At 41.7% G+C, this 25,684-nt stretch overlaps 1 protein-coding gene across 1 annotated transcript in view; it reads left to right on the top strand.

Moving 5' to 3' along the window:
* Positions 1-623: 623 nt before the first annotated feature.
* Positions 624-25,684, top strand: part of LOC127630746 (breakpoint cluster region protein-like) — a 74,199-nt gene continuing 49,138 nt past the window's right edge. The window contains exon 1 of the mRNA XM_052108489.1: positions 624-2,533. Within this exon, the coding sequence (XP_051964449.1) occupies positions 1,141-2,533 (1,393 nt within the window). The 5' untranslated portion in view covers positions 624-1,140. The remainder of the gene's footprint in view (positions 2,534-25,684) is intronic.

Below are 25,684 nucleotides of genomic sequence, written 5' to 3'. Positions count from 1 at the left end.
CTCTCATCACTTTCTTTCTTCTGCGTAAAATACAAAAATATTTTTGGAAGAATATTTTTGGCTCTATAGGTCCATTCAATGCAAACAAATAGTGGCCAGAACTTTAAAGGTCCAAAAAGGCACATATAGGCAGTATAAAAGGAAGGCTGTGTGAAAGTATATTTATAGGAAAAAAAAGGACTTATATTTGTATCTGTATCTCACCCACACCGATCATATTGCTTCAGAAGATATAACCACTGGAGTCATATGGATTACTTGTATGCAGCCTTTATGTCCTTTTTGGATCTCCTGAGTTCTGGCCACCATTCACTTGCATTGTATGGATGAGGGTGAGAAAATATCCCTTTTGAACTATCCCTTTAAAAAATTAAATTTTTTAAATGTATCTGATTATTATAGTGTGGTTAATCACTCTTTAATAAAAATAACAAAAAATAACATGTCAATCTCAATTTCTCAATCGACCCTGTATCTTTAAACTGAGATTGTCTGCGTAGTCAGTATTGTGTACTCGGTGTGGTCCCACCTCTTCCTGCAGCAATACGAGAGAGAGAGAGAGAGAGAGAGAGAGAGAGAGAGAGAGAGAGAGAGAGAGAGAGAGAGAGAGAGAGAGAGTACGATCATACGGACAGCGGCGATGTCAACAGTGCAATGTTGCATCTTACTCAAAGAGTACAGACCGTTTTACGAAATATGGACATTTGAGAGACTAACGCGATTATCTTCTGGATACTTCTGTGGATACACCATTCAAATGAGCAGAATAAACAGATTTCATTATCTTGCGCTGATAACATGAATGAAAAGTGCATGTCGTGAGCGAACCAGAGTCTGCAAGGAGCGATTCTCAATTGCAAATCTGCCATTTAAATGGGACGAAAAGCGGATGTAAATATTTAAAGTGCACATGGATTTTTCTGCTCTGCTTGTTATCGTTAAATGAGAGAGGTAAGCATCTGTCCAACATCAACTATCAAATATTTGTCAGACATGAAAGTGAAGATGCATGCAGAACAATTTCAAATGAAATGTTAAGATGTGACGTGATCACCGTTTGCGTTGTGTGTGAACTAAAAGCAATATGTCGAGTACGTTCATTATTTTCTAACTAAATAAGTGATCCAGCATTAAACAACCATGGTAGAACCGGTTGGTTTTGTGGAAGCATGGAAAGCTCAGTTTCCTGATTCAGATCCTCCTGAAATGGCTTTGAACTCTGTGGGAGACATTGAGCAGGAGCTGGAGAAATGCAGAAACTCTATCAGGAGACTGGAGATGGAAGTGAACAAAGAGCGCTTTCGAATGATCTACCTGCAAACATTTCTGGCCAAGGAGAGAAGAAGCCACGATTCTCAAAGATGGGGCTTCAGTAAGGTCTCGCAAGGTGACCGGAACCAACCAGCATCCACAAACTCCCAACATCAGCTGCCTGGGAAAGTGGATGGCAGCAGGTGTCTTCCTGCTAAACCGAGGCACACAACAACCACAGGTTTGTCCCCAGAGGAGAACCGTGAGTCTCAGCTGTCTGTTGAGGTGGAGGAAGGGGATATCTCAGACCGGGACAGACAGAAAAACAGAGATGGAGAAACGGATGGCATGTCTCCGTCCAAAAAAAGGAGTGTTGACACTCCCCAACGGCCCATTGCTGGCCGTGGTTCTGGACACCATGAGGTGGATGGTGTTCCTGAGTCTCCACCAAAGGAGAAAGCAAGCATGGGGTTGGGAGTTGCAGCTCTTAGGTCAAACTTTGAACGTATTAGGCGTGCCAATTCTCAAACATCAGGGGAGGGCAAGAGTGAGAGGCCTTACTATGTGAATATGGAATACCACCATGACAAAGGCCTTGTTAGAGTCAATAATAGAGAAGTCTCTGAAAAGATAAGTAGTTTGGGTAGTCAGGCTATGGAGATGGAGCGGAAAAGGTCCTTACACTCTGTACCGGGTAATCTCTCCACTGCTTTTGGGGATGTCTGTAAACCAGAGAGATCTACACACCATGACAACTGTGAGTTTGAAGATGCAGATCTGAATCCTCAGTTACTCAAAGATGGTTCTATACGACTCAACGGAGGGAAGACTGAGTCTCACAGAGCTCCTCAACCGAACTGGCAACAGTCTGACTGTCAGCCCTATACAACCGTTTATGTGGGGGGCATTATGGGAGACGGGGAGGATTTGCATCTGACTTGGCCCAGGCGATCATACTCACCTGGGAGTTTTGAGGATGGCTACACACCCGATTGCAGCTCCAATGAAAATCTGACCTCCAGCGAAGAGGACTTTTCCTCAGGTCAGTCCAGCCACGTGTCCCCAAGCCCCACCGCCTACCATATGTACCGAGAGAAGAGTCGCTCCCCATCCCAGCACTCTCAGCAGTCGTTTGAGAGTGGCAGTCCTCCTACACCACACTCCCAGAAACGTCTCAGGCAACAACTAGTGCTCTCTGAGGGCAATGTTGTTGGTGTCCGCAAGATCTGGCCTTCTGATGGAAGCTCCAACAACTTCAACAACAGTTTCCATGGAGATCTGGGTAAGACAACATTCTTTCAGTGTTTACTTTTGTACAACAGTGTCTGTTTGGGCCTTCCATTAGGTCAGATTTCACACTTCCTTCCACAGGAAAACAGATGACGGTGACAGTTTCTGAAATTAACCTTTAAAAAAGGGATAGTTTACATAGAAATGAAAATTCTGTGATCATTTACTCACCATCATGTTTTCCCAAACCTGTATGACTTTCTTTCTTCATTTTTGGGTGAATTATCACTTAATGGGGCAATATTTAGTGTTAATTTTAAGAAGCGAAATGTTTTTTTTTTAAATGTTTTTTAAAAACATAAAATCACACTGTCATAATTTTTATATAAAATAATTTAATCAAATAAATTCATGAAAATACTAAACGTAGAATATAATTTAAGGATATCAAATATAAAAATGTTTACACCCACTTTTTGAATTTCTGTGACATTGATTTCTTGAGATCTCCTTAATTTCTTACTCTGGACAGTGGGAAACAAAAGCCAAGAACCAGTAACAAAGATCAATTCTAAAGAAATTTCTTGACACTTATTTTTATTATTATTATTTACTATTTTTGTGGTTTAGTTCTTTGCAGTTGTGCAACACTTCAAACATCAAACTGATTGATTGAGATTGACATTCCTAAGTCAATTTAGATTTCTAACAACAGTACCACCCGTCTACTATCTTTCCTCTTTGTGCAAAGTTGTCAGTGCGGTTTCTTCCCCTTTCTTTAGTCTAAGTCTGATGATGAAACTAGTTTGATCTGCTGCGTTCGAGGCCCAGAATGGCTTTAGGCAGCGCAGTCACTCGCTCTCTGTCCACCCAGAGTGTTTATGCATTAGTTCACATCAGTGTTGTTGTCCTGCCGAGGGCTAATTAACCTAAAGGGGTCATCTAAGATAATTAATTTAGCAGGGCTTTTTTTGTTGGGGGTGGGGTGAAAGACAAATGACAGGGTTTCAAAGGATTGTAAAAGAACTGCAATGGTTTCATATGAGATTGTGATAGAAATGCAGAATGCCAGTTGCCAAATTAAATGATAATTTAAAAAAACAATTAAATGCATAAAATGAAAACCATCAAAATAGTACAATTGCATGATCTTTTCAAAATGATTAAATAAATATATTGTATTAATTATTTCCAAATACCAACATGTGAAATTAATTATATTCATTCATAGGTTAACATTTCTAAAACCTTTGGGAGTGCTTCAAGAAAATACAGATACTCTACAAAAAATAATCTTTCTTAATTTTGGTCTTGTTTAAATATAAATGTATCTAAACATTCTTAAAACTACATAAATGTACTTTTTCAAAGCAAAATGTAATGATATATTATGGCTTGTTTTCTGAGAAATCGAACAAAATAAAACAGAATCAGCTATTAGACAGTGGGGTAAGAAAAATGAACTTAATTAAAAGGGAAAACAAGTTTATTTTTCTTACCTCATTAGCATAGTTTTATTTTTTCTTACCTCACAGCCACAGAGGAACATGGAAGAATAAAGACAAAAGCTTATAAATAAAAAAAATTATCACAACTATCGGATAACATTTTTTGCAGCGTAATTGAGGTTATTGGGCTTCGGCTGACAAAAAGGTTTGGAACCCCTGACTTAAGCAATTCCACGGTAACGATATATCCATTGTTTCCTTATTAAGCAGATTACACCGACATTATTGCTACATTGTCATGCTTAAGTCTTGTCTTTCACTTCCCCCACTTTTCTTTATAACATACTATTAGAAACTGCCTAAATGTCTTGTTATATTCTGTAGTTGTGATTTGCTCTTCAAGTTACCTTTTCAGTTGCACAAGTGTAATTTGACCAATTTTACTTAAACCAGAGAAATCAAGAGACAAAATCAGATCTCGCTCCTCTTAAGCAGAAAAGAGCAGCAATTCACTCGACATCATCTCATTCCAAGCTTTAGTTATGTAAGCAGTCAGAAAGCATGGTGCTGCAAAGTCAGCACGCCACAAACAAATTGTGGATGATCAGTATAAAGAGCGGAGAGCAGTATTTCAGTGACAGTGTGTTGATGGATTGTGATTTACACCAGTGGGAACTCTGCCTGGAGTATAGACGTAGAACAAACCTCAGGCTGTCTCTAAGCTTTAAGCTCTAAGTTTTCTTTGGAATCTAATGCCCTGAAGGTGCTCTCAAACAAGCACAGTCGAGTCTTGCAGATTAGTTTAAAAAGGCTGCATCGTTTCCGTTACACTGATGCACAGTGAGAGCGTGATGCACAGATTTTAGTCCTCTAAAATCTCAGTCATGCTCACCTAGTGCCCCTCCCTTATGTAAACGTCTGTGCAGCCATGTGTGTTTGTCAAACAAGGACATACCGTGCTACAGTCTGTGGTAACTGCCCTGACATTTTTGAAAATATATATTCATTCAGAATTTTACTCAAGGCAGCCTTTTATGATGAGTGTGCTGAGAAAATATGTAAGCTCACTAAATATGATGGCCTTAAAAAGTATTTAGACACTTAAGCCACAATTAAAAATGCTTGAATGCTTATGCATTATATTACAAAATATCTAACCAATTTTTTATTTATTTTTTACAACACAATTTTAAAGCACAACATTTCACAAAGTATAAGTCTGTTGGGTTTCAAATGATAAAACAAAAGATATATTGTTCCAAATTAAGTACAAATATAATAGTGACACTGGTTGTCAAACTTGGTGGAAAATGTCCATAGTTAATGTGATGAACTATACCAGTCACGTCTCCTAAGCTAGAGAAGGTAGAGTCACATGGGGTAACCTCCTCGTGGTCGCGATTAGTGGTTCTCGCTCTTAATGGGGTGTGTGGATCGCGGAGAGTAGCATGAACCTCCACATGCTGGGAATCTCTGCGGTGTCATGCACAACAAACCACATGATAAGATGCGTGGATTGACTGTCTCAGAAGTGAAAGCAACTGAGACATGTCCTCCGCCACCCAGATTGAGGTGAGTAACTGCGCCACCACAAGGACCTACTAAGTAGTGGGAATTTGGAATTCCAGATAGGGGAGAAATGGGGATAGAAAAATAAATAAAAAAGGTAGTCACAAAAATGCCTCAGATATGTCAGTTTAGTTGTGAGAAAAGGTCTCAAAATGCAATGATATTCAGACACTTTTAATTGTAACTTAAGTGTCCAAATAGTATTACACTGTATACATTTTTATTGTTAATTTAGTTGCAGTCACCAAAGTGACAGATTCATGCCATGTGCTTTTACCCCTAGTAGTAACACCCACAATAAAAATGTTTCATCAGACCACTTCTGTGGTTAAAAAGTAACTATTTGCACATGTTTAGGAATCTGCCTTGTTTTACAAAAAGTACTTGCTAAAGAGAGAGAATGCTAATACTGTCATGAGCATTCAAAGGTGTTGTGCTTGCTGGACTCTGAATGTGTTTAGTTTGACTTTGTGGGCATAATGTTGACAAAAATGGCCAGTGAAGGAGACCAGGTGATATTTACAGTTTTACTGTGTGATATTTTTCTTTATAGGGTTTTCCTTCCATGAACATGCTAATCCTGCCTGTATTATTGGAATAAACAGACCTTTGTTACAGTTTCTACATACTCTTAAATTCCACCATACCTGCTGGCCCAAGATTGCCAGCAATTTAAAGTTTTGCTTGGAGGATGCAAATTCAAATTCATGGCACTTTAACAGGCTCTTGTGTGTTCTATGTGGAAATGCATACGTGTTTTCAAATTCATGGTGATCCTGATATTGTTAAAAAAAAATAAAAATGTATGTTAAAATACTTGCTTCTGTGCAAGCTTAATATGCAATAACAACTGTAAGTAAGCCATTCGTAGATTGATCCACCAAAAGTGTAAACACTGTGACTTTATCTAAACATTGATCTGTTGCATCCCAAGCATACATGATCACACGAAAAGTCACAATGTTTTTTTTAATGTTCCAGTACCCTGACATTGGCTTGAGTTGATGACAAGCGGCATCTCCCATCAGTCATATTTTTATCGGTTCAAGTGTGTTTACCTTCTCCAGTGGCGCGACTGGAAGATGGGGATGGGAATTTTCGTGTAATTTTGTAGTCGAGCAATCTAACCCACAAAGAATGAGTACACGATTACACAAAATGTTTAAAACACATAAAAAATAAGAAGTAGAATAGAATCCTTTATTTTGGTCACACATTATACACACAGTTTTTTGCATGTATGCAGCGAGATTGATTAGTTTTCACATATCCCAGCTAAGCTGGGGTCAGAGTGCAGGGTCAGCCATAATACAGTTTTTTTTTTTTTTTTTTTTTGAACACATACATGAATTTTATATTCAGTTTTATTCACAAACGTTACCAAGAATGGTTTCAAAGATAACTTCAACCAGTGGTGGACGAAGTACACATACCATGTACTTGAGTTAAAGTAAAGATACTCAAGTAAAAGTAGAAGTGCTGCCTTTAAACATTCACTTGAGTAAAAGTACAAAAGTATTTGCCTTCAAATGTACTTAAGTATCCAAGTACTATGATTTTTTATGGCCATAATGTCCTATTATAATTTGTCACAAGACTCTTGCTTAACTCAGTCTACATGAAGACTAATGTCACTCTTGGCACACCAATCTATTAATAAAATGACATTAATTAGTCAGATTTTATATATATATATATATATATATATACACTCACCTAAAGGATTATTAGGAACACCATACTAATACTGTGTTTGACCCCTTTCGCCTTCAGAACTGCCTTAATTCTACGTGGCATTGATTCAACAAGGTGCTGAAAGCATTCTTTAGAAATGTTGGCCCATATTGATAGGATAGCATCTTGCAATTGATGGAGATTTGTGGGATGCACATCCAGGGCACGAAGCTCCCGTTCCACCACATCCCAAAGATGCTCTATTGGGTTGAGATCTGGTGACTGTGGGGGCCATTTTAGTACAGTGAACTCATTGTCATGTTCACGAAACCAATTTGAAATGATTCAAGCTTTGTGACATGGTGCATTATCCTGCTGGAAGTAGCCATCAGAGGATGGGTACATGGTGGCCATAAAGGGATGGACATGGTCAGAAACAATGCTAAGGTAGGCCGTGGCATTTAAACGATGCCCAATTGGCACTAAGGGGCCTAAAGTGTGCCAAGAAAACATCCCCCACACCATTACACCACCACCACCAGCCTGCACAGTGGTAACAAGTCATGATGGATCCATGTTCTCATTCTGTTTACGCCAAATTCTGACTCTAGCATCTAAATGTCTCAACAGAAATCGAGACTCATCAGACCAGGCAACATTTTTCCAGTCTTCAACTGTCCAATTTTGGTGAGCTCTTGCAAATTGTAGCCTCTTTTTCCTATTTGTAGTGGAGATGAGTGGTACCCGGTGGGGTCTTCTGCTGTTGTAGCCCATCCACCTCAAGTTTGTGCGTGTTGTGGCTTCACAAATGCTTTGCTGCATACCTCGGTTGTAAAGAGCGGTTATTTCAGGCAAAGTTGCTCTTCTATCAGCTTGAATCAGTCGGCCCATTCTCCTCTGACCTCTAGCATCAACAAGGCATTTTCGCCCACAGGACTGCCGCACACTGGATGTTTTTCCCTTTTCACACCATTCTTTGTAAACCCTAGAAATGGTTGTACGTGAAAATCCCAGTAACTGAGCAGATTGTGAAATACTCAGACCGGCCCGTCTGGCACCAACAACCATGCCACACTCAAAATTGCTTAAATCACCTTTCTTTCCCATTCTGACATTCAGTTTGGAGTTCAGGAGATTGTCTTGACCAGGACCACACCCCTAAATGCATTGAAGCAACTGCCATGTGATTGGTTGATTAGATAATTGCATTAATGAGAAATTGAACAGGTGTTCCTAATAATCCTTTAGGTGAGTGTGTATATATATATATATATATATATATATATATATATATATATATATATATATATTTGAATTGAATACATTTTTTGTGTGTTTAATTTTGGAGGGAAGTGGACTGTTCCCATAAGGTATAATACATTTACAGTATTTACTGTATATATTTTTCTCGAGTGTCTATGGTCATAATTATTAACATCCTAATGTTATGATACATTCACATATATATATATATATATATATATATATATATATATATATATATATATATATATATATATATATATACACACACACACACACACGCGCGCACACACATACATAGAATATATATAAATATATATATATATATATATATATATTCTATGTTATGGGAGCAGCCAATTTCCCTCCAAAATTAAACACAAAAACGTATTAATGCAGTGTTTCTGCTACTCCCCAGAAAAGAAAATGCTATTATATGCAAGTCATTTTAGTGTCAACATAATAAGCAATGTACATTATGCGTCAATATTTACCGATAATTGCTGCAATAATAGCTGCTGCTCTCTGCCCCGCTTAAAATCATTGGCAACGCGATTTGTTTAGAACTATTGAGAGCTACACGAATCACGTGACCTTGCGGTGGCGAGATCACTGTCGCAACCGTCTATGTTCGCAACGCTCATATTTAACGGCTCTGGGGTGCGTTTCCTGTACAACGACGTAACTTGCTGCTCCACTACCGTAGTACGATGCAGTGTTGAAGAAATCAACTTGCTAGTCACGACTGTTTCCCGAAACCGTATTGTCGCAAATTGGTTGTTCAACCACGTCGGTTAATGATGTCACACATGTGGTGGAGTAAAAACTACTTTTAAAGGGTAACTAAACACCTGCTCAGAGTCTGACTCCACCCACTAGAAATATTTGAAAATGCTGGAAAAGTGGGCAGACCCCGGCGGAGATAGAGGGAACGAACCGAGAGCGGGGGGGGCACCTGAGACTCGTAGTGACGGATTAATTGACAGCTGCTGTCAGACTCTATGTTATTATTATTCCTCACACGGTCGCAAGACGACATGTACATGAATCTGGCGTGGTGAGCTGGAACCTGCTTACGTCAGCTGTCACCGCTTACGTCACGAAGTACCGCAACATCCAATAGGAAAATTCAACTGCAGTAGCCACCGTTCAACCTGAAGAGGGCAGCACTCAGACGTTTTTACACCATATATTGTAGAATTAAAACACTTTATACACAAATGTCAAAAAAATTACTTGAATCAATGACCAGTACTAATAAAGCCCCATGCTTACAGATCATTAACTAAAAAAAGTTGGTTTAGGGTTTAGTTACCCTTTAATTAATCTGTTTGCGATCGAATTAATGCTAGATGTTTTGCTATAAATTACGGACATATCATCTGAGGACTATCTCATATTTTTCTCAGTTATTTGCTTTATTTCCAGATTCAATCATAGGCTCGTTCTTACGCACTAGAGCACGTTCACACATGCGCATTCAAAAATGGTGCTTTAAATCTACTGACAAACTAAAAGACATAAAGGACATTTGTATGTCTTCTAAATAAAAGATAATAATTTATTAAGCCCACATGTTATAATAACAAGAAACTCTGCTTCTAACCACAGGTCGAGAGCTGTCGTTCCAACCACACAACTCTGCAATGCTGTTTGCGAATGTTCGTTGGAACGATGGTTTCGGGAAACACCGACTCGTTGAACGATGCTTTTGGGAAACGCACCCCTGGTTCGTGCTTAGTAGATGCCGCCAAGGCAAGTTCAAAACAAAGCGTGCGCGCTGTACTGTGATTGGTGGCTCCTTTGACCAGTTACGTTTTTATCCACTCATAAATAAAAAGGAACGACTGATTTTGAAAATGTAGTAGAGTAAAAAGTAAGATATTTGACTTTGAAATGTAGTGGAGTTAAAGTAAAAGTCTCCTCAAATTTAAATACTTCAGTAAAGTACAGATATGCAAAAAAGCTACTTAAGTACAGTAACGAATTACATTTACTTCGTTACTGTCCACCACTGACTTCAACAAACTATGTTTTTCTTTTGGGAAAAATGGTAAATAACCAATATGCTTTTATAAAAATGGAAAACAAAAAGTCTACATAAAGGCTATAACATTTTTATAATTTCACATTATAAGTGGTGAAGTGTTGAAAGTTTGCTTTTTATAAAATATGCTTTTGCCTGTGTTAAGAGATTTGATGCTCATACACACATACTGGTCTGATCAGCTTCTGAGTTTGCGTCACATTTTTTCAAACATAAAAGCAGATCCTTGTTGGCTTGCAATGCTTGACTCCAATAAAAACCTAATACAAATAGAGTAGAATTCAATAAGAACCAAAATATTACAAAGATTGCCTTGTAATATAACTTGGCTGCAGAGATGACTTCTTCCCTATCTTCTTCTCTCACCCAACACCTCCACAACACGTAGCCACAGCACCCCCAGTGGACTCAATTGTAACTGCGAGATTTGATCAGAGATTCAGGGAGATTCAGAAAGTAGTATAATTCAGCGCTGCTCACGGCATGCAAATGCGGAAAGGAAAATGAACTTGGGATATTCAAGTAGTGTTTTCAATACTTGAGTTGCTGGTGCAGAACAAGTACTCTATTACTCGTGCACATCCCTACTGGAAGTACATTGCGTCAGCAGCGTGGGAGACCTGGGTTCACCTCCCATGTTGAAACCAAAAGTAATTGCATTCGCATATTAATTGACGAGCACGATTCAGAGATTCCATTTAGAGTTGGGAGTAGAGTTAACAACATATGCACATATATACATATATACCTTTAACCACATTTCTAGATTCGGCCACTTAGGGCAGTGATTTGAATTACGGTAAACACAGATACATTTAAGCAGCAGAAATTTCAAACTGCGGTTGTCGAATTCACTGTGACATCAATCTTGAAATTACATACTTCACCTTTAAATTACACTATTCATGTTGGCATGCAAGTTTTGCTAGAGAATGCAACATTTAGGTTACTGCACTTGTGGGTTCTGCTTGGAAGTCCTTTTGAGTTGTATAGGTGGTAGTTGAGTTTCATTGGTAGTTTTTGGTCCTACCATATCATTGATTTCCATTATATATTATTGCATTCAAATATAGTATCTTTAGTATTCTGACGCTTTGCCAGAATCTGTGGAGTTCACTAAGGCGTTGGGAATGGAGAGAGGTATTTGCTGGCACTCATCCTTCTTGTTGTTTTTCCTTTTTATCATCTGCCAGAGCACATAAAACCAATGAAAACTTAGACATCAGAAATACCACTCATACAACATCAAACGGACAACACGTGCACATAAAGCCTGACAACAGCAGCAAACCACTGCATGTAATTTTCTTTTTTCAAACAGTCGACTTATGTGGTCTGTTGAGCTGTAATTTCACACTACAGATGCCTAAAGACATGCCAACTACCCCTTTTTGAATCTATGAGTGTTTGAGTCACCTGTTATCCTTGGGGTCAGACTGTGTAAATGATGCCGTGACGAGGGCAGGGTGGCATGCTGGAGAGCCCAGCAGCACCATCAGCAGCTGAAGAGAAAGAGCATATCTTAATGGGAGGAGCTTCTCAATTTGAGTCACATAAACACAATCATGTGTTATTTTATACTGCAGTCTGCTAGCACACATGTAAAGAAATAAATAGGAAAATAAGCTTTTAGTTACTGTCCATGCAACACAGTTAGGTTTTTAGGATATTTGTGTTTTTGTTTTCTCTCCAATTTGGAATGCCCAATTCCCAATGCAGTCTAAGTCCACGTGGTGGCAAAGTGACTCACCTCAATCTGGGTGGCGGAGGATGAATCTCATTGGCCTCCGTGTCTGAGACCGTCAACACATGCATCTTCTCACATAGCTTGTTGTGCACATTACTGCGGAGACATATCGCGTGTGGAGGCTTAGTACCATCCACCGCGGCATCCACGCACAACTCGCCACGCACCCCACGAGAGCGAACCACGTTATAGCGACCACGAGGAGTTTACCCCATGTGACACTACCCTCCCTAGCAACCAGGCCAATTTGTTTTCTTAGGAGACCTGGCTGGAGTCACTCCCTGGGATTCTAACTCCTGAACTCCATGGGTGGTAGTCAGCATCTTTACTTGCTGAGCTACCCAGGTCCCCCTGAATTGGTAGTTTTTAAGACCAAGTTTTAAAGGGATAGTTCACCCAAATTTAAAATTCACTCATCATTTGCTCACCCATATGTCTTTTGAAACCAAAAAATGACTTTATATTTTGTGGAACTCAAATGGAGTTATTTGTAGCAGAATGTCAAAGGTGCTCTTTTCCATACACTAGTGAATGTTGTGAATGCTGACCACGGTTGTCAAGCAAGATTTTCGTTGAATGATGAAATAAATGTAATTCTGTTCTTTAGACAAAGCTATCATATGACATTAGAAGCATTGCAGTATAGTGCACAGGTTGCGTGGGTTACTTTTAGCTTGATAGCGTCTGGCCCCCATTTATTTTCATTATATGGAAAAGAGCAGTTTGTCCATTTTGCTTAACTTCTTATTTGTTTTTCTATGAAATAAAGAAAGTCTTACAGGGTTGGAACGATATGACTTTAAGTAAATAATGTCAGAATTTCCATTTTTGGGTGAACTATCCCTTAACATCATTCAGCCTTTGCCATTTCATGATTTTTTTCCACTTTGGTAAAATTACTTTGTTTTGCACTGTTTAGAACAGGGTCTGGAACCTATAGGGGTAATAATCACTTGCACACCAGCAATGGCGAGAGAGAAGTAGACTATTTTATTTATATAAATTCAGCACCTGCATTCCAATCTACATCTTGATGCAATCCTTCCTCATGATCACGCAGTGCATTTTCATGAGCTGAATGGGAAGCTAAGCAAAAAGTTCAAATGTGATGAGACTGCAGTATACCCAACAGACTCATCCAGTGCATGCAAACCATTTGCACATCACAGGATAAATTCAGATTTCTGAAAGTGTGATAGTATTGTTTTAATGCAATGTTTTAATTGTTAAGGACATTTTGGAGAGGAAAAAAAATTGTGGCAAACATTTGGCCCATCCATTTTTATTGAGGCCCACCCAAAAGTAATTTCCTGGTTAAACCCTTGGATGTATTAAGGAAAACGCCACTATTTTTCCTTGAGGTTTCCAAACCAGAATACAGGTACACCCTCCTTAAACCATGGTCACACTCAAAATTACAAATAAGTGATTAAAAGAGAAAACATAAAACCCACATCGTGTCATTAAAAAATCTGAGTTTATTCAAAATATAAATTAAACCTGGAAATAAAGTTTTAGGATTTTACAGGTGTAATTCACTGAAAAGGGCTAAATAGTGGCCAAATAGTAAACAGATTGTGGCTTGAACATGCAGCGTGAGTCTCGTCACACTTTAAACGTGTTTAGTCTCTCCATTCTGCTGATGAAAACATGCTACGCGATTATGAGGAAGGATTACAAGATGTAGATTGGAACGCAGGTGCGAAAGACTCTCGCTGTTGCTTGCGTGCTAGTGATTACATTATTACAATTACACAATTTAAGAAATATTTAAGATTCCACACAATGTCGTGATCAGTAATCAAATAAGCAAATTTGTGACAGTAACTGTTAACTCACTTTGTACAAAAGGACAGGTTTTCTTTCATTAAAGCGCTTTCACAAGATGCTCTGTGAAACTTCACATGCAGGATCATAATTATATCATAATCATCGGGTTTTGCACAAATATTTCTCTCAAACTGTTATGCTGATAATATCATTTATAATGAAAATAATTAAATTAAATTAGAAAAAAGATAAATAGAAACATTTTCACAAGTGGATGTAGTAATAAGCTACCAGAAAAAGCCTGTCCTCTTCACTGTGTTTGCAAACATTTTATCACAAAGATAGAAAGGTCTCTTACTGTAATTACAGAGGAGAATGTCAAATGATGGAAAGTGAACAATGGCATCATGCAAAAATTCTGGTGGTTTTGTCACTTCAAATGTACACTTAAAAACTGGCTTTTCTGGTGTTTGCAATCATAGTGTTCTCTTACGAGAGGTTCTCTCGTATTGCGTAAGCTAGCTTACGCTACGGGAAAGATTCATCTTTTCTGAGATATTGAAGCCAAAAAATTATCCTTAATTTTGTATCATTTGTCAACGCAGTGCAGCAACTGCAGACCTTGAGCGGGCTAGCTAGCGAGCTCATTGGTTTCTCTGCGGCAACTGCTGCAGCCTACAGACGAACTTGGGCGAACTCGCGTCCAATGAGAGGCGTCCGCGCGCTTACTGCATCAAAGCCCGCCAAAATGGGCGTGGCTAGAGTGCATATAAGCGTATTTCGTAGGCTGGAACCCTGATTTTCATCTCTTCAGCGAAGCTCTTCGCATCTCTGAACTGGAAGCCGCGTCGCCCTTCGAGGGGCATCTAGCAAGCTTGGACAGCGCTCGAAGAAGCCGGCCGTCTTCGCCACCTTCAGCCATCCTGCGAAGCTCGCCATCCGGCGACGTATCCTTTTTAGAGCAAGCTAAGTTCCTCAGCGAACTTCACAAAAGAGCATCGAGCGTCTTTTTAAAGATGCCTCGCACTTCCTGCGGCTCATGCCGCGCTCCTCTCAGCACCGGAGACCGCCACCTCATCTGTGCTCTCTGCCTGGGGCGGGAACATGCAGAGCTCGCCCTCGCTGACGGCGGATGCGACCTCTGCGAGGAGCTTCGATGTCGACCCTGCGGGCTCGACTCGAAGCATGCAAAACCGAAGCCGCCCAGCGCCGCTTCGTTCGCCACGCAATAAGAAGCGCCGCTCCCAAAGGCTGCGGAACCGGTGTTAGAAGCGACTGCCTCGCCGGAGCCTCTCCCTCGAGTCTCGCTTTCACCCTCCCGCCCCCGGGACACGCAGTTGCCGCCGAGCGGCCGCACTGCTGCCATCTGGGATGACGAGGCGGAGGATAAGGGTTGCTGTTCCATCATGGCTTCGGACAGCGAGGAGTGGTCAGGCTCCCAAGCCTCCTCCTCGGCCCAAGAATCCAGAGGATTCGGTAGCAGCACACCTTTGCCCGCCCTCCGCGAGATGGCGGTCTAAACCGGTGCTCCCATCTAGGCCTGCAGAACTACTTCCGCCTGTGTTGGCTGCGCCTATGCCGCCGCCGGACAAGCCGCATCTGCTCTGCATTCCATGGCCGTCTTACAGATCCTCCAAGCGGACCTCCTTCGAGAATGGGATGAGAAAGGCGGACACCCAGAGGCTGTTTCAGATCTAAGGAGCGCGACGGACAACGCGCCGCTCTCTCCGTCCGGTCTCTTCGGTTCCGCGGTGAGTGGCATTGTTGACCGTTTCACGGAAGTCCAGAAAGCCACCCAAGCCATGAATCTCTTCCTGCCTCGTCGCGCTAGCTCCTCTGCAGGCCGCCCATGTGACCAGCCTCCTGCACGAGCCTCTTCACAGCACCCAGCTCAGCAAAGCCAGACTTTTCAGCGTCGACAGGGCGGCCGCCCTAGGTCGCGCTCAGACAGCCGCCGCGAGACCGCCGCCCCGCGGGCCTCGGCCTAAGATTGCGTTGAAACCTGAGCAACCGAAGTCCTCCTAGCTTTGTTGAGAAAGCGGCGGCTCAGTCCCGCCGCAGCCGGACAGCCGTCAAAGCTTCGCCCTCTGTCAGTCCCCTTCTCTCAGGCTACTGCAGTGGTGGATTCAGCAGCCAACAAGCCGGTGATACTGCCCGCTTGCCTGCACTCACTTGCGTTTTCACGGCGACCCAAAGAAATCTTGTAATGAGCAAACATGCCTTATGTGTAGAAAATGTGCCCACAATCCAGTGTTCACCCCTACACACAAGCATTACACTTCCCGTGTTCCTATCAGAGCCCACTCACATAAAGCGGACACAGCCCGCTCGAGTGTTAGAGTCAATAAACGCGCCCGCGAATCCGTCGCGCGCCCCTTCTCTGGCCGCTCTGTCACACGACCAGCCTTGTGTAGAAAATGTGCCCACAATCCAGTGTTCACCTCTACACACAAGCATTACACTTCCGTGTCCGATCAGAGCCCACTCACATAAAGCGGACACAGCCCGCTCGAGTGTTAGAGTCAATAAGCGCGCTCACGAATACGTGCGGCGTGCCCATTCTCTGCCCGCACTGTCACACGGCCAGCAAACACTTCTCTGTATGTAAGTCCCGTGCCTGTGACTATGCTCGCGCATCACTTAACAGATGTGACTCTTTCCCCATTCACCTCAATCGGAAGTCACTCACAGAACAGCCTGTCCCTGCTGTCTGCGAGCAGTCATGCATAAGCACAGTAAGCGGCTCACACATTCTGTTCAGCTGCTGTGTGCGGCAATCAGGGCAATTTGCCCATTCACCCTCTAGCGTTACGCTTCAAAGCGTGGGAAGCTATCCCAGGATATCCAAATGGGTGTTAAGCACAATAAAACAGGGCTATTTGCTACAGTTCGATCGCCGCCCTCCCTGCTTCAGAGCCCAGCTCGAAACTGTTGTGAACACGGAAGCAGCCTGCATGCTTCGTTCAGAAATAGCAAACCTTCTGTGCAAAAGGGCCATAGAGAAAGTGCCGCCTTCGCTGTGCGAGTCGGGGTTTTACAGCCGTTATTTTCTTGTTCCCAAGAAAGACGGCGGCCTCAGACCAATATTAGATCTCAGGGTTTTGAACAAGGTTCTTGCAAAAAGACCGTTCAAAATGCTTACAATCAGGAAACTCCTTGCACATACGCGCCAGGGGGACTGGTTTATCTCTCTCGATCTGAAAGATGCCTATTTTCAGATTCAGATAAATCCCATCACAGGCCATTCTTGAGATTCGCCTCGACGGCCAGGTTTATCAATACACCGTCCTTCCGTTCGGCCTGTCTTTAGCACCCGTACTTTCACGAAGTGCATGGATGCGGCGCTCGCACGCCTCGCGGAGTCAGGGCTTGCGAATTCTGAACTATTTGGATGACTGGCTGATTATGGCACAGTCACATACGGAGCTTCTGTCTCACAGAACAGTTCTCCTCAGCCATCTGAACAGTTTGGGTCTTGCAGTCAATTGGACCAAGAGCTCACTACAGCCCAGTCAGGCAATTTCCTTCCTTGGAATAGAACTAGACTCCGTGGCAATGGCGGCTCACTTATCTACACAGCGGCGCCGTGTTCAGCGACTAGCCGTGTCCTTTCAGATGAACAGCCTCACGCCTCTGAAAAAATTTCAGAGAGTGCTAGGTTACATGGCCTCAGCCGCAGCAGTACTTCAGCTGGGTTTACTGCGCATGCGCCCGCTTCAGCATTGGCTAAACACCCGCGCGTCTCGCCGGGCTTGGGCCACAGGCCGCCAGCCGATCAAGGTGACTCAGACCTGTATTTCAGCTCTGCAGCCCTGGACAGTGGCCGAATGGTATCAGCGGGGAGTGACGATGGGAGCTGTATCTCGCCAAAAAGTCCAACACGGGTTGGGGCGTGGTCTCTGAGGGCTCTCCGTTTTTTTTGGCCTATGGTCAGTTCAGGAAAAGCTCCTTCACATAAATTGTCTGGAAATGATAGCGGTCGAGTACGCGCTTGTGCGCTTTCTCCCGGTCATTCAGGGTCACCACGTCCTGGTCCGATCGGACAACAGATCTGTGGTATCCTACCTAAACTGTCAGGGCGGTGTCAGATCCAGGAACCTCTTCCATCTGACGAAATGCATACTGAGTTGGTCCCAGTGCCACCTGCGCTCGCTGAGGGCGACGCACGTGCCAGGCCACCTGAGCGACGGCCCAGACAGACTGTCCAGAGACAATATTCCCCAGGGGAATGGTCCCTGCACGCTCAAACAGTCCAGAAGTTATGGCGCATATTCGGCAGAGCAGAGATAGACCTCTTTGCATCAGAAGAGAACTCTCACTGCCCAATATTTTTCTCGAGCGAGGGCAGCTGGCCCAGGACTGGCCCAACCGCCCGCTTTCGCCTTCCCTCCCATCTCGCTATTGCCACAGGTAATGCAGAGGATCAGGAAGCAGCGTCACTCGGTGCTCCTCATAGCCCCGCGTTGGGAGAATCAGACATGGTTCCCGGAGCTTACGCAGCTGTCACTGACAGCGCCGTGGCCCATCCCAGTGAGAGCAGATCTCCTCTCTCAAGCTTGCGGCACGATCTGGCATCCCCACCCAGAGTGCTGGGCGCTGCACGCGTGGGTGATCCTTCTAGCGCTGCGTGTCTTGAGTTTGGACCAAGTGACTCCAAGGTAATTTTAAAGCCTAGACACGGCTATGTTCCCAAGGTGATCGGTACTCCTTTCAGAGCACAGGTCATTTCCCTATCGGCGCTGCCAGCATCCGATAGCAAACGCGACGCCAATCTCCTTTGCCCAGTCAGAGCACTGAGATTGTATACTGTGCGCTCCGCCTCTTTCAGACGCTCTGAGCAGCTTTTCGTTTCATTCGGAGGGCGCACCAAAGGTCTCGCCGCCTCGAAACAGACACTGTCTAGATGGATAGTGGATGCTATTGCTGCCGCATACGCGTCAAAAGACCTGCCATGCCCGTTGGGCATTAGGGCTCACTCCACTAGAGGCATGGCCTCATCGTGAGCATGGTCCAGTGGGATTTCCATTCACGACATATGTGTGGCAGCGGGCTGGGCTTCCCCCTCCACCTTTGTCAGATTTTACAATCTGGAAGTGCCCACCCTGCAGGCAAAACTACTAGCGGTTTAATACGCTACAGCTCCCCTGGTGAGCTGCACTGATGGGACTCATTCCACACAGACCGGCACTGCCGCTGTGTCGTTCCCTTCCCACAATGTGCTTATGTATTACACACACACACACTGGCCCGCACTCTTGCCGGCCAAATATTATTTCCCCACTCACAAGGGCTCCCCCGGGTCCCCCCACCCCCGGGGCTCATGCAGTGGATGCTTGGCCCGCACAGCATTGACAATGGGTTCCCGTAGCGTAAGCTAGCTTACGCAATACGAGAGAATCTCTCGTAAGAGAACGAATCGGTTACCTAACGTAACCTCGATTCTCTCTAGACGAGGGAACGAGTATTGCGTAGCCGGCCGTGCTCACGCCACGAGCGACTTTCGCTTCATTCAATGAAAACCAGGGTTCCAGCCTACGAAATACGCTTATATGCACTCTAGCCACGCCCATTTTGGCGGGCTTTGATGCAGTAAGCGCCGGACGCCTCTCATTGGACGCGAGTTCAGCCCAAGTTCGTCTATAGGCTGCAGCAGTTGCCGCAGAGCAACCAATGAGCTCGCTAGCTAGCCCGCTCAAGGTCTGCAGTTGCTGCACTGCGTTGACAAATGATACAAAATTAAGGATAATTTTTTGGCTTCAATATCTCAGAAAAGATTAATCTTTCCCGTAGCGTAAGCTAGCTTACGCAATACTCGTTCCCTCGTCTAGAGAGAACCGAGGTTACGTTAGGTAACCGATTCGTTTTTATTGCTTCCTATGACATCTGTTGATGTTTTTAATGGGTTTTAAATACATTTTTCTGCAGTGATCTGATTCACAAAAATAACCCCCTTTTAATGTCCCCATGAAATACAGATTTGAGATTGGTAGCTTTTAGTGCATTTTTTTTTGTCTATTTTTAGATTTAAGCCATCTATATGCTCCTAAAAAGTTCACCAAATTAATGTTTAACACATTTATGAATGTAATTTTTTTTTAACCTTTTTATATTTATTTAATTTTACATTTTTCTTCTAGGAAAATGACCAAAATATTGATGTTTGATGACTAAAAATCTTGAACTACACACATTTTTGTTGAATCAAATGCTCTCTAGAATGAGAATGTCCCTCCCCCTTTAAGCATCCTGCAACCAACTAGCAAGTAGCAAATCATGGTTCATAGCTGTAATTTAACTAAAGCCTATTGGCTATATTAAAATAGCCAATAGATATGTTTTGGTCAAACTTATCATTTCGATATGAAATCTGTCAACACATGAATGTAAACTGCTTGCAAGCGATTTCAGTTTTCTTGATGATTTTCCATTTCAGCTTCCACTGTTTTCTTTTCTTCATTCAGTGAATAAAAAGTGACAATGTCATGCATTTCCCTAAGGTCTTCAGTACAGTGCAGTCTTGTTATTGTACGTGCACTCTGTGCTTCTCCTTAGATTTACTCACCCGTGTCACCCCCCTGTCCTTATTCTGCACCAACCCCTTTGCCTGCAACAATACCACCCCCTCCCCTAAATTACCCCCTTGCAGGGAAACCTATCCAACCTAATTTTTTTGCTGTCTACAAGGCTTTGATCCCTAGTAATTCATTGTAACATCATAACACATGCTACCCATTTTCCACAACTGTCTTGTCCTTTTGCCTCTCTTCAGATTTGTTGATATATTTCACCAATCTCAGCCGTACCCATTCATTTTATCTCACAGACACACGTGCAGGTTCTTATACAGATGCCAAGTCACACTTCGAAATGCATGATGTCATTGCATTAGACAACAAAATATCAAACCTAATGGCATCTGCAAACTGATTTTAGACCTTTACTGAGAATTAACTTTACTTTTCTTTGGAGCCATTTAGACCGAGTACGTTCTTGTGGTAAAGAAACCTACAGTGTTGACTTGACGCAATGGATATAACAGAGCACAGGTGTCTTTGAGATGCACTTTTATACTTTTTTAACCTGACAGTGCCTATAAAATTAACAAAACTATTACACTTTTAATGATTGTGTGAAGTCAGTGACCCTCAAGTTCACAGAGGTATTCTAACCTTTGTTATTCACAATGTCCATATTAACAATGGACATATTCAACTAAGTTTGACAACCAGTCAAGTGTCCAAATACTTTTTAATAGTATATCCAGGAGTGGACTGGGAACTAAAATCGACTCTGTTGAAAAAAAGTTGAGCAAGTGACAAACGGGGTGGGAGGGGAATTGTGTTTCCACTGTCCCCTTCTGTATATTGTGGCCCCCTCGGCCTATTACGGCACCCTTCAACTTAACACATCGCCCTTGATCTATCAGATATGTCTTGCAGTCCTCTTGTACCTCATAATGTCAAGCAAATGAGACTGTATAGAAACAAAGTTCCAAAGCTTTTTCTACTGTTCGTCTACTGTGTGCCCTGATCCCCCTCTAGGGATTACAGTGCTTCCCTGGTGGGACTGAAAGTGCCTTCTGTGCTCGTTCCCTAAAGTGTTTATGGAATGTCTTAGCTGCTTGAGAAGTGTGGTAAATACATGGCTAATGAAATGTAAAGTGGCCTACGAGCCTAGGTGCTGAGCTTCAAGGGCTGGTGTGCAGTCGTGTGTGTAAAGTGGTTGGTTTAGAGTAGCCTATAAGTCAGATACTGTATGTCTCTTGTAAGATTTAGGATATGTCTGAGTGGAACTGGTGTTGATAAAGTTCCTAAAGTTAATGCACATCATGTGATCCACTGTGTGTATCAGGAGTGTTTTTTTCCATGGAGGCAAGGGAGGCAATGGCACTTCAAAAGAATCAGATGAGAAAATAAAAGTATATTACAACAAATATTACTTAAGACTTTACAACAGTCCTACACTGTACAACAGACTTGGGTATTTATAAGCTTTGATATTTCTCCCCTGTGCCCACTTAAAGCTATTTTATCTTTGTTTAATGAGTATGTTTGGTTGCCACACCTTCAATTCTCATTAGCTCTCCTTGACCTGCCTGATCATCAAGAGATTTAATGACTGTTATGGTCCACCCTTGATGCATCCCCTTCATAATGAAACCAGACAGTGGACGATGGATGTGTTTAGATGGAGCATGAGGGATCTGGCCATCAGCCAAACCAGCAGGCGGTGTGTGGTTGAACTCCTCAGATCCAGCAGCAGTGCAACACTTTCCCAGGCCCAGAGGTTTTATTTTTTTCAGTATGTAGATGGGGTCTGCTTGTAAAGTCTGTTTGGAAACTCCAAACAATTGAGGATATTTGGCCAGTACACTATTCCTTTTCAAAATGCAAAATAAGCAGAAACATTTCACACTGCAGATTTATTGAAGGTTTAAGCTTTTAAATCCCACAGGTTTTTTGTTGCCATGTCGACCGCTGGTTTTATTATCTTGCCAATGCTTAATTGCTTAGATGGTTGGTTTGGCCTATTCCTCCAGACAACACTGGTATAACAGAGTCAGTTAGTGAAGTGCACCAGTCCCTCCTGCAGCAAAGCACCCCCACAACATGATGTTGCCACCCCCATGCTTCACAGTTGGGATGGTGTTCTTCAGCTTGCAAGCCTCACCCTTTTTCCTCCAAACATAACAATGATCATTATGGCCAAACAATTAAAATTTTGTTTCATCAGACCAAAAAGTATGATCTTTGTCCCTATGTATACTTGCAAACTGTAGTCTGGCTTTTTTATGGTAGTTTTAGAGCAGTGGCTTCGTTGACCACTAATACATATAATATATATATATTATATGTATTAGTGGTCAACGATATATCACCGATCCCGATATTCTGACTTTTTTAAATTATCCGCATCCAGCGATACATTTTCCCATTTGGCAGATATTTTCCTGAGGGTGCAGAAAACCACCTACTTGCATGTGAAGCAACTGAGACATGTAAATGACCAGTCACGATTCGTTTTGTTGTTACGTGCCATCATGTTACTACAATAATAGTCTAGTGTGCAACAAAGTCTCAGTTAAACGGTCCACATGTCAGACCCACGGCAGATGCATTTGAGCTCATAATGTTAAAGTGCTCAACTGTTTCATTCTCCCTCTCTCTCCTCAACAGTTCCCTGTAACATTTAACTGACTTGTCTAATGATAAAAATACAAATATCGATAAAACTAATTTCATATACCATCTGCAAATATGCGCATATCTCATTTAAACAGAATATAAATAATAAACCAACCTCACACAACTTGAACAGATCAAGAATCCTGTGGAGTGCTCATTTATTTACCTCTAAAGCACGTATTCTATCAGGCTCTCCTCAGCAGTTCCCTGTAACTTTTCTAATGATAAAAGGCAAATATCAATAAAACTTGTATTATATACCATTTGCAAATATACAGATATCATTCACAAACCTCACGAAAATCCAGCATTATCTTCTCGTTGAGCACTCATCTAATATCTTCCTCTGAAGCTCGAATTCTATCAGCCAGAAACTTCAGGATCAAAAGTTCCTCTGATTCACAAATCATGATGGTCACTCCATAACAATCCAAGCTGGTTATCCAGGCCATTTAAATTATCAGGAAATTGAGGCTTGGGCTAGATCCACGTGAGTGCAACTTCAAGGCTGCGTCTGAAACCAGGAAAATGCTGCCTCCGGAGGCTGTATACAGAGGTATGATGAAAATAAGGAGCTTTTCTTTTCTTTTCCTTAAGAGTGCCATTCATTCAAAACAGATGTCAGTTAAGCCATTAACTGATTAGACCGCAATGTAGCAAGTCAGCTGCCTACATTTTCAGATGCAGCCCAAGGTAAATGTACATCACTTGTGCTATAAGTAAATGTCTTATTCACTGTGCACTGTATGTACAATTGGTTTGATTATTTTTTGAGAAAATGCAATTGCTAATTTGAACATGCCATCCATGGTTGCTGGACTATGGTGTGTACTGTTATTTCCTTCCTAATATATAAAGTTTTTTTAATGTGCATATATATGAAGAAACTCCTATCTAACATTTAAAATCCAATATTATGTTTTAGTTTTGTGTGAAATTGAGTAAATATAGTGATAAATAAGAGTTTATTATTATTATTATTATTTAGCAATTTTATGTTTATTTACTATTATTAAATTGTGTGGCCACACTGCTCTCTTGATATCGGCAAAAAAAAACATATCGATCCACCACTAAAATATATAATATATATATATATATATAAACTGGTGGCCACATTTTTGGATTAATGAAAAGATTTAGCTCTTTTGGAAGGAGATTGGTACTTTAATTCAACAAAGTTGCATTCAACTGATCACAAAGTATAGTCAGGACATTACTGATGTAAAAAATAGCACCATCACTATTTGAAAAAAGTAATTGTTTATTAAATCTAGACAGGCCCCATTTCCAGCAGCCATCACTCCAACACCTTATCCTTGATTAATCATGCTAGAAAATCACTTGCCATTACATCAAACACCGCTGAAAGCTATCTGGTTCATTAAATGAAACTTAATATTGTATTTGTGTTTGTTTTTGAGTTGCCACAGTATGCAATAGACTGGCATGTCTTAAGGTCAATAATAGGTAAAAAATGGCAAAAAAGAAACATCTTTCTCTAGAAACTTTTCAGTTAATCATTGTTTTGTGGAATGAAAGCTACACAATGCTACACAAGGACCATGTGATTTTCTTTTCCACCGTGAGATAAAGCATATTAAAACTCCTGAAAAAACATTGCTATTTTCATGCCTTTTGTGAGTATTAGGCTCAGCTATGCTTTTCCACTTCCTAAATTGGCTCAAGCAAGACATTAGGCTGTCACAGAATTACTAATACCATTTTATGCTATGAAAATATAGTCTTTAGACAGCATTGGTCATAGTTTTATATAGGAACGATATAAAGTATGTTAAGTATACCATCTATTGAGTAGCTGCTCTTTTCCCTCAGAATACATCTAAACAAATCTTGTCTTGACATCTCAATTGGCTGTCCTAAGTGAATTGCCATTGATGGAGGCTATTTTTTAGTTGCCTCTTGTAGCCAAGCAAAGGATAGACATGTCTGCATGATTTTCTGGTAAAATCCATTTCCACTCTCACCCGTGTGACCACAAGCCTCCCAGGTGACCATGCTGACGAGAGCTCAATTGATTTACTAAAGGAGCAAATCCTTTTAACACCAAACCACTTTTCTCCTTACTCTCAGACGCATCTGCTGAAATCGATGCATGTGGAGTGCATGGCAAGAGCCCTGTCATTAACGGGTCCCGATCGGGTGCTGTACCTCTGAATTTAGGTGTCACAATTACTTTATCTTTGCCTGACAAAGGCCAAAGTGATTATTCAAGTGGGAAGCAGAGACCACATATGTGTTTATTTTAATACCCAGTTTGTGTTTGGAAAGATTAGGCTGGCTATAAATGTGAAGATGAGATGTAATGGTTTCATATTATGAGTTCAGGCTGTTGAGAAAAATTGAGCTTAAGAATCAAGGACTAGATATGTTAATGGTGAAGTTTCATCAGTGCTTACTTGTGATTTTGTTTGTTTGATTTATAAAGTCAAGGTTCCCTTGTTCATGGATAAACTAGAAATTAAAATTAGGATTTTCA

Source organism: Xyrauchen texanus, chromosome 37, assembly GCF_025860055.1.
Source record: "Xyrauchen texanus isolate HMW12.3.18 chromosome 37, RBS_HiC_50CHRs, whole genome shotgun sequence".
In the NCBI taxonomy this organism is placed as follows: Eukaryota; Metazoa; Chordata; class Actinopteri; order Cypriniformes; family Catostomidae; genus Xyrauchen; species Xyrauchen texanus.
Note: the sequence above shows the minus strand (reverse complement) of the source record. Positions and strands in the feature narration are given on the sequence as shown.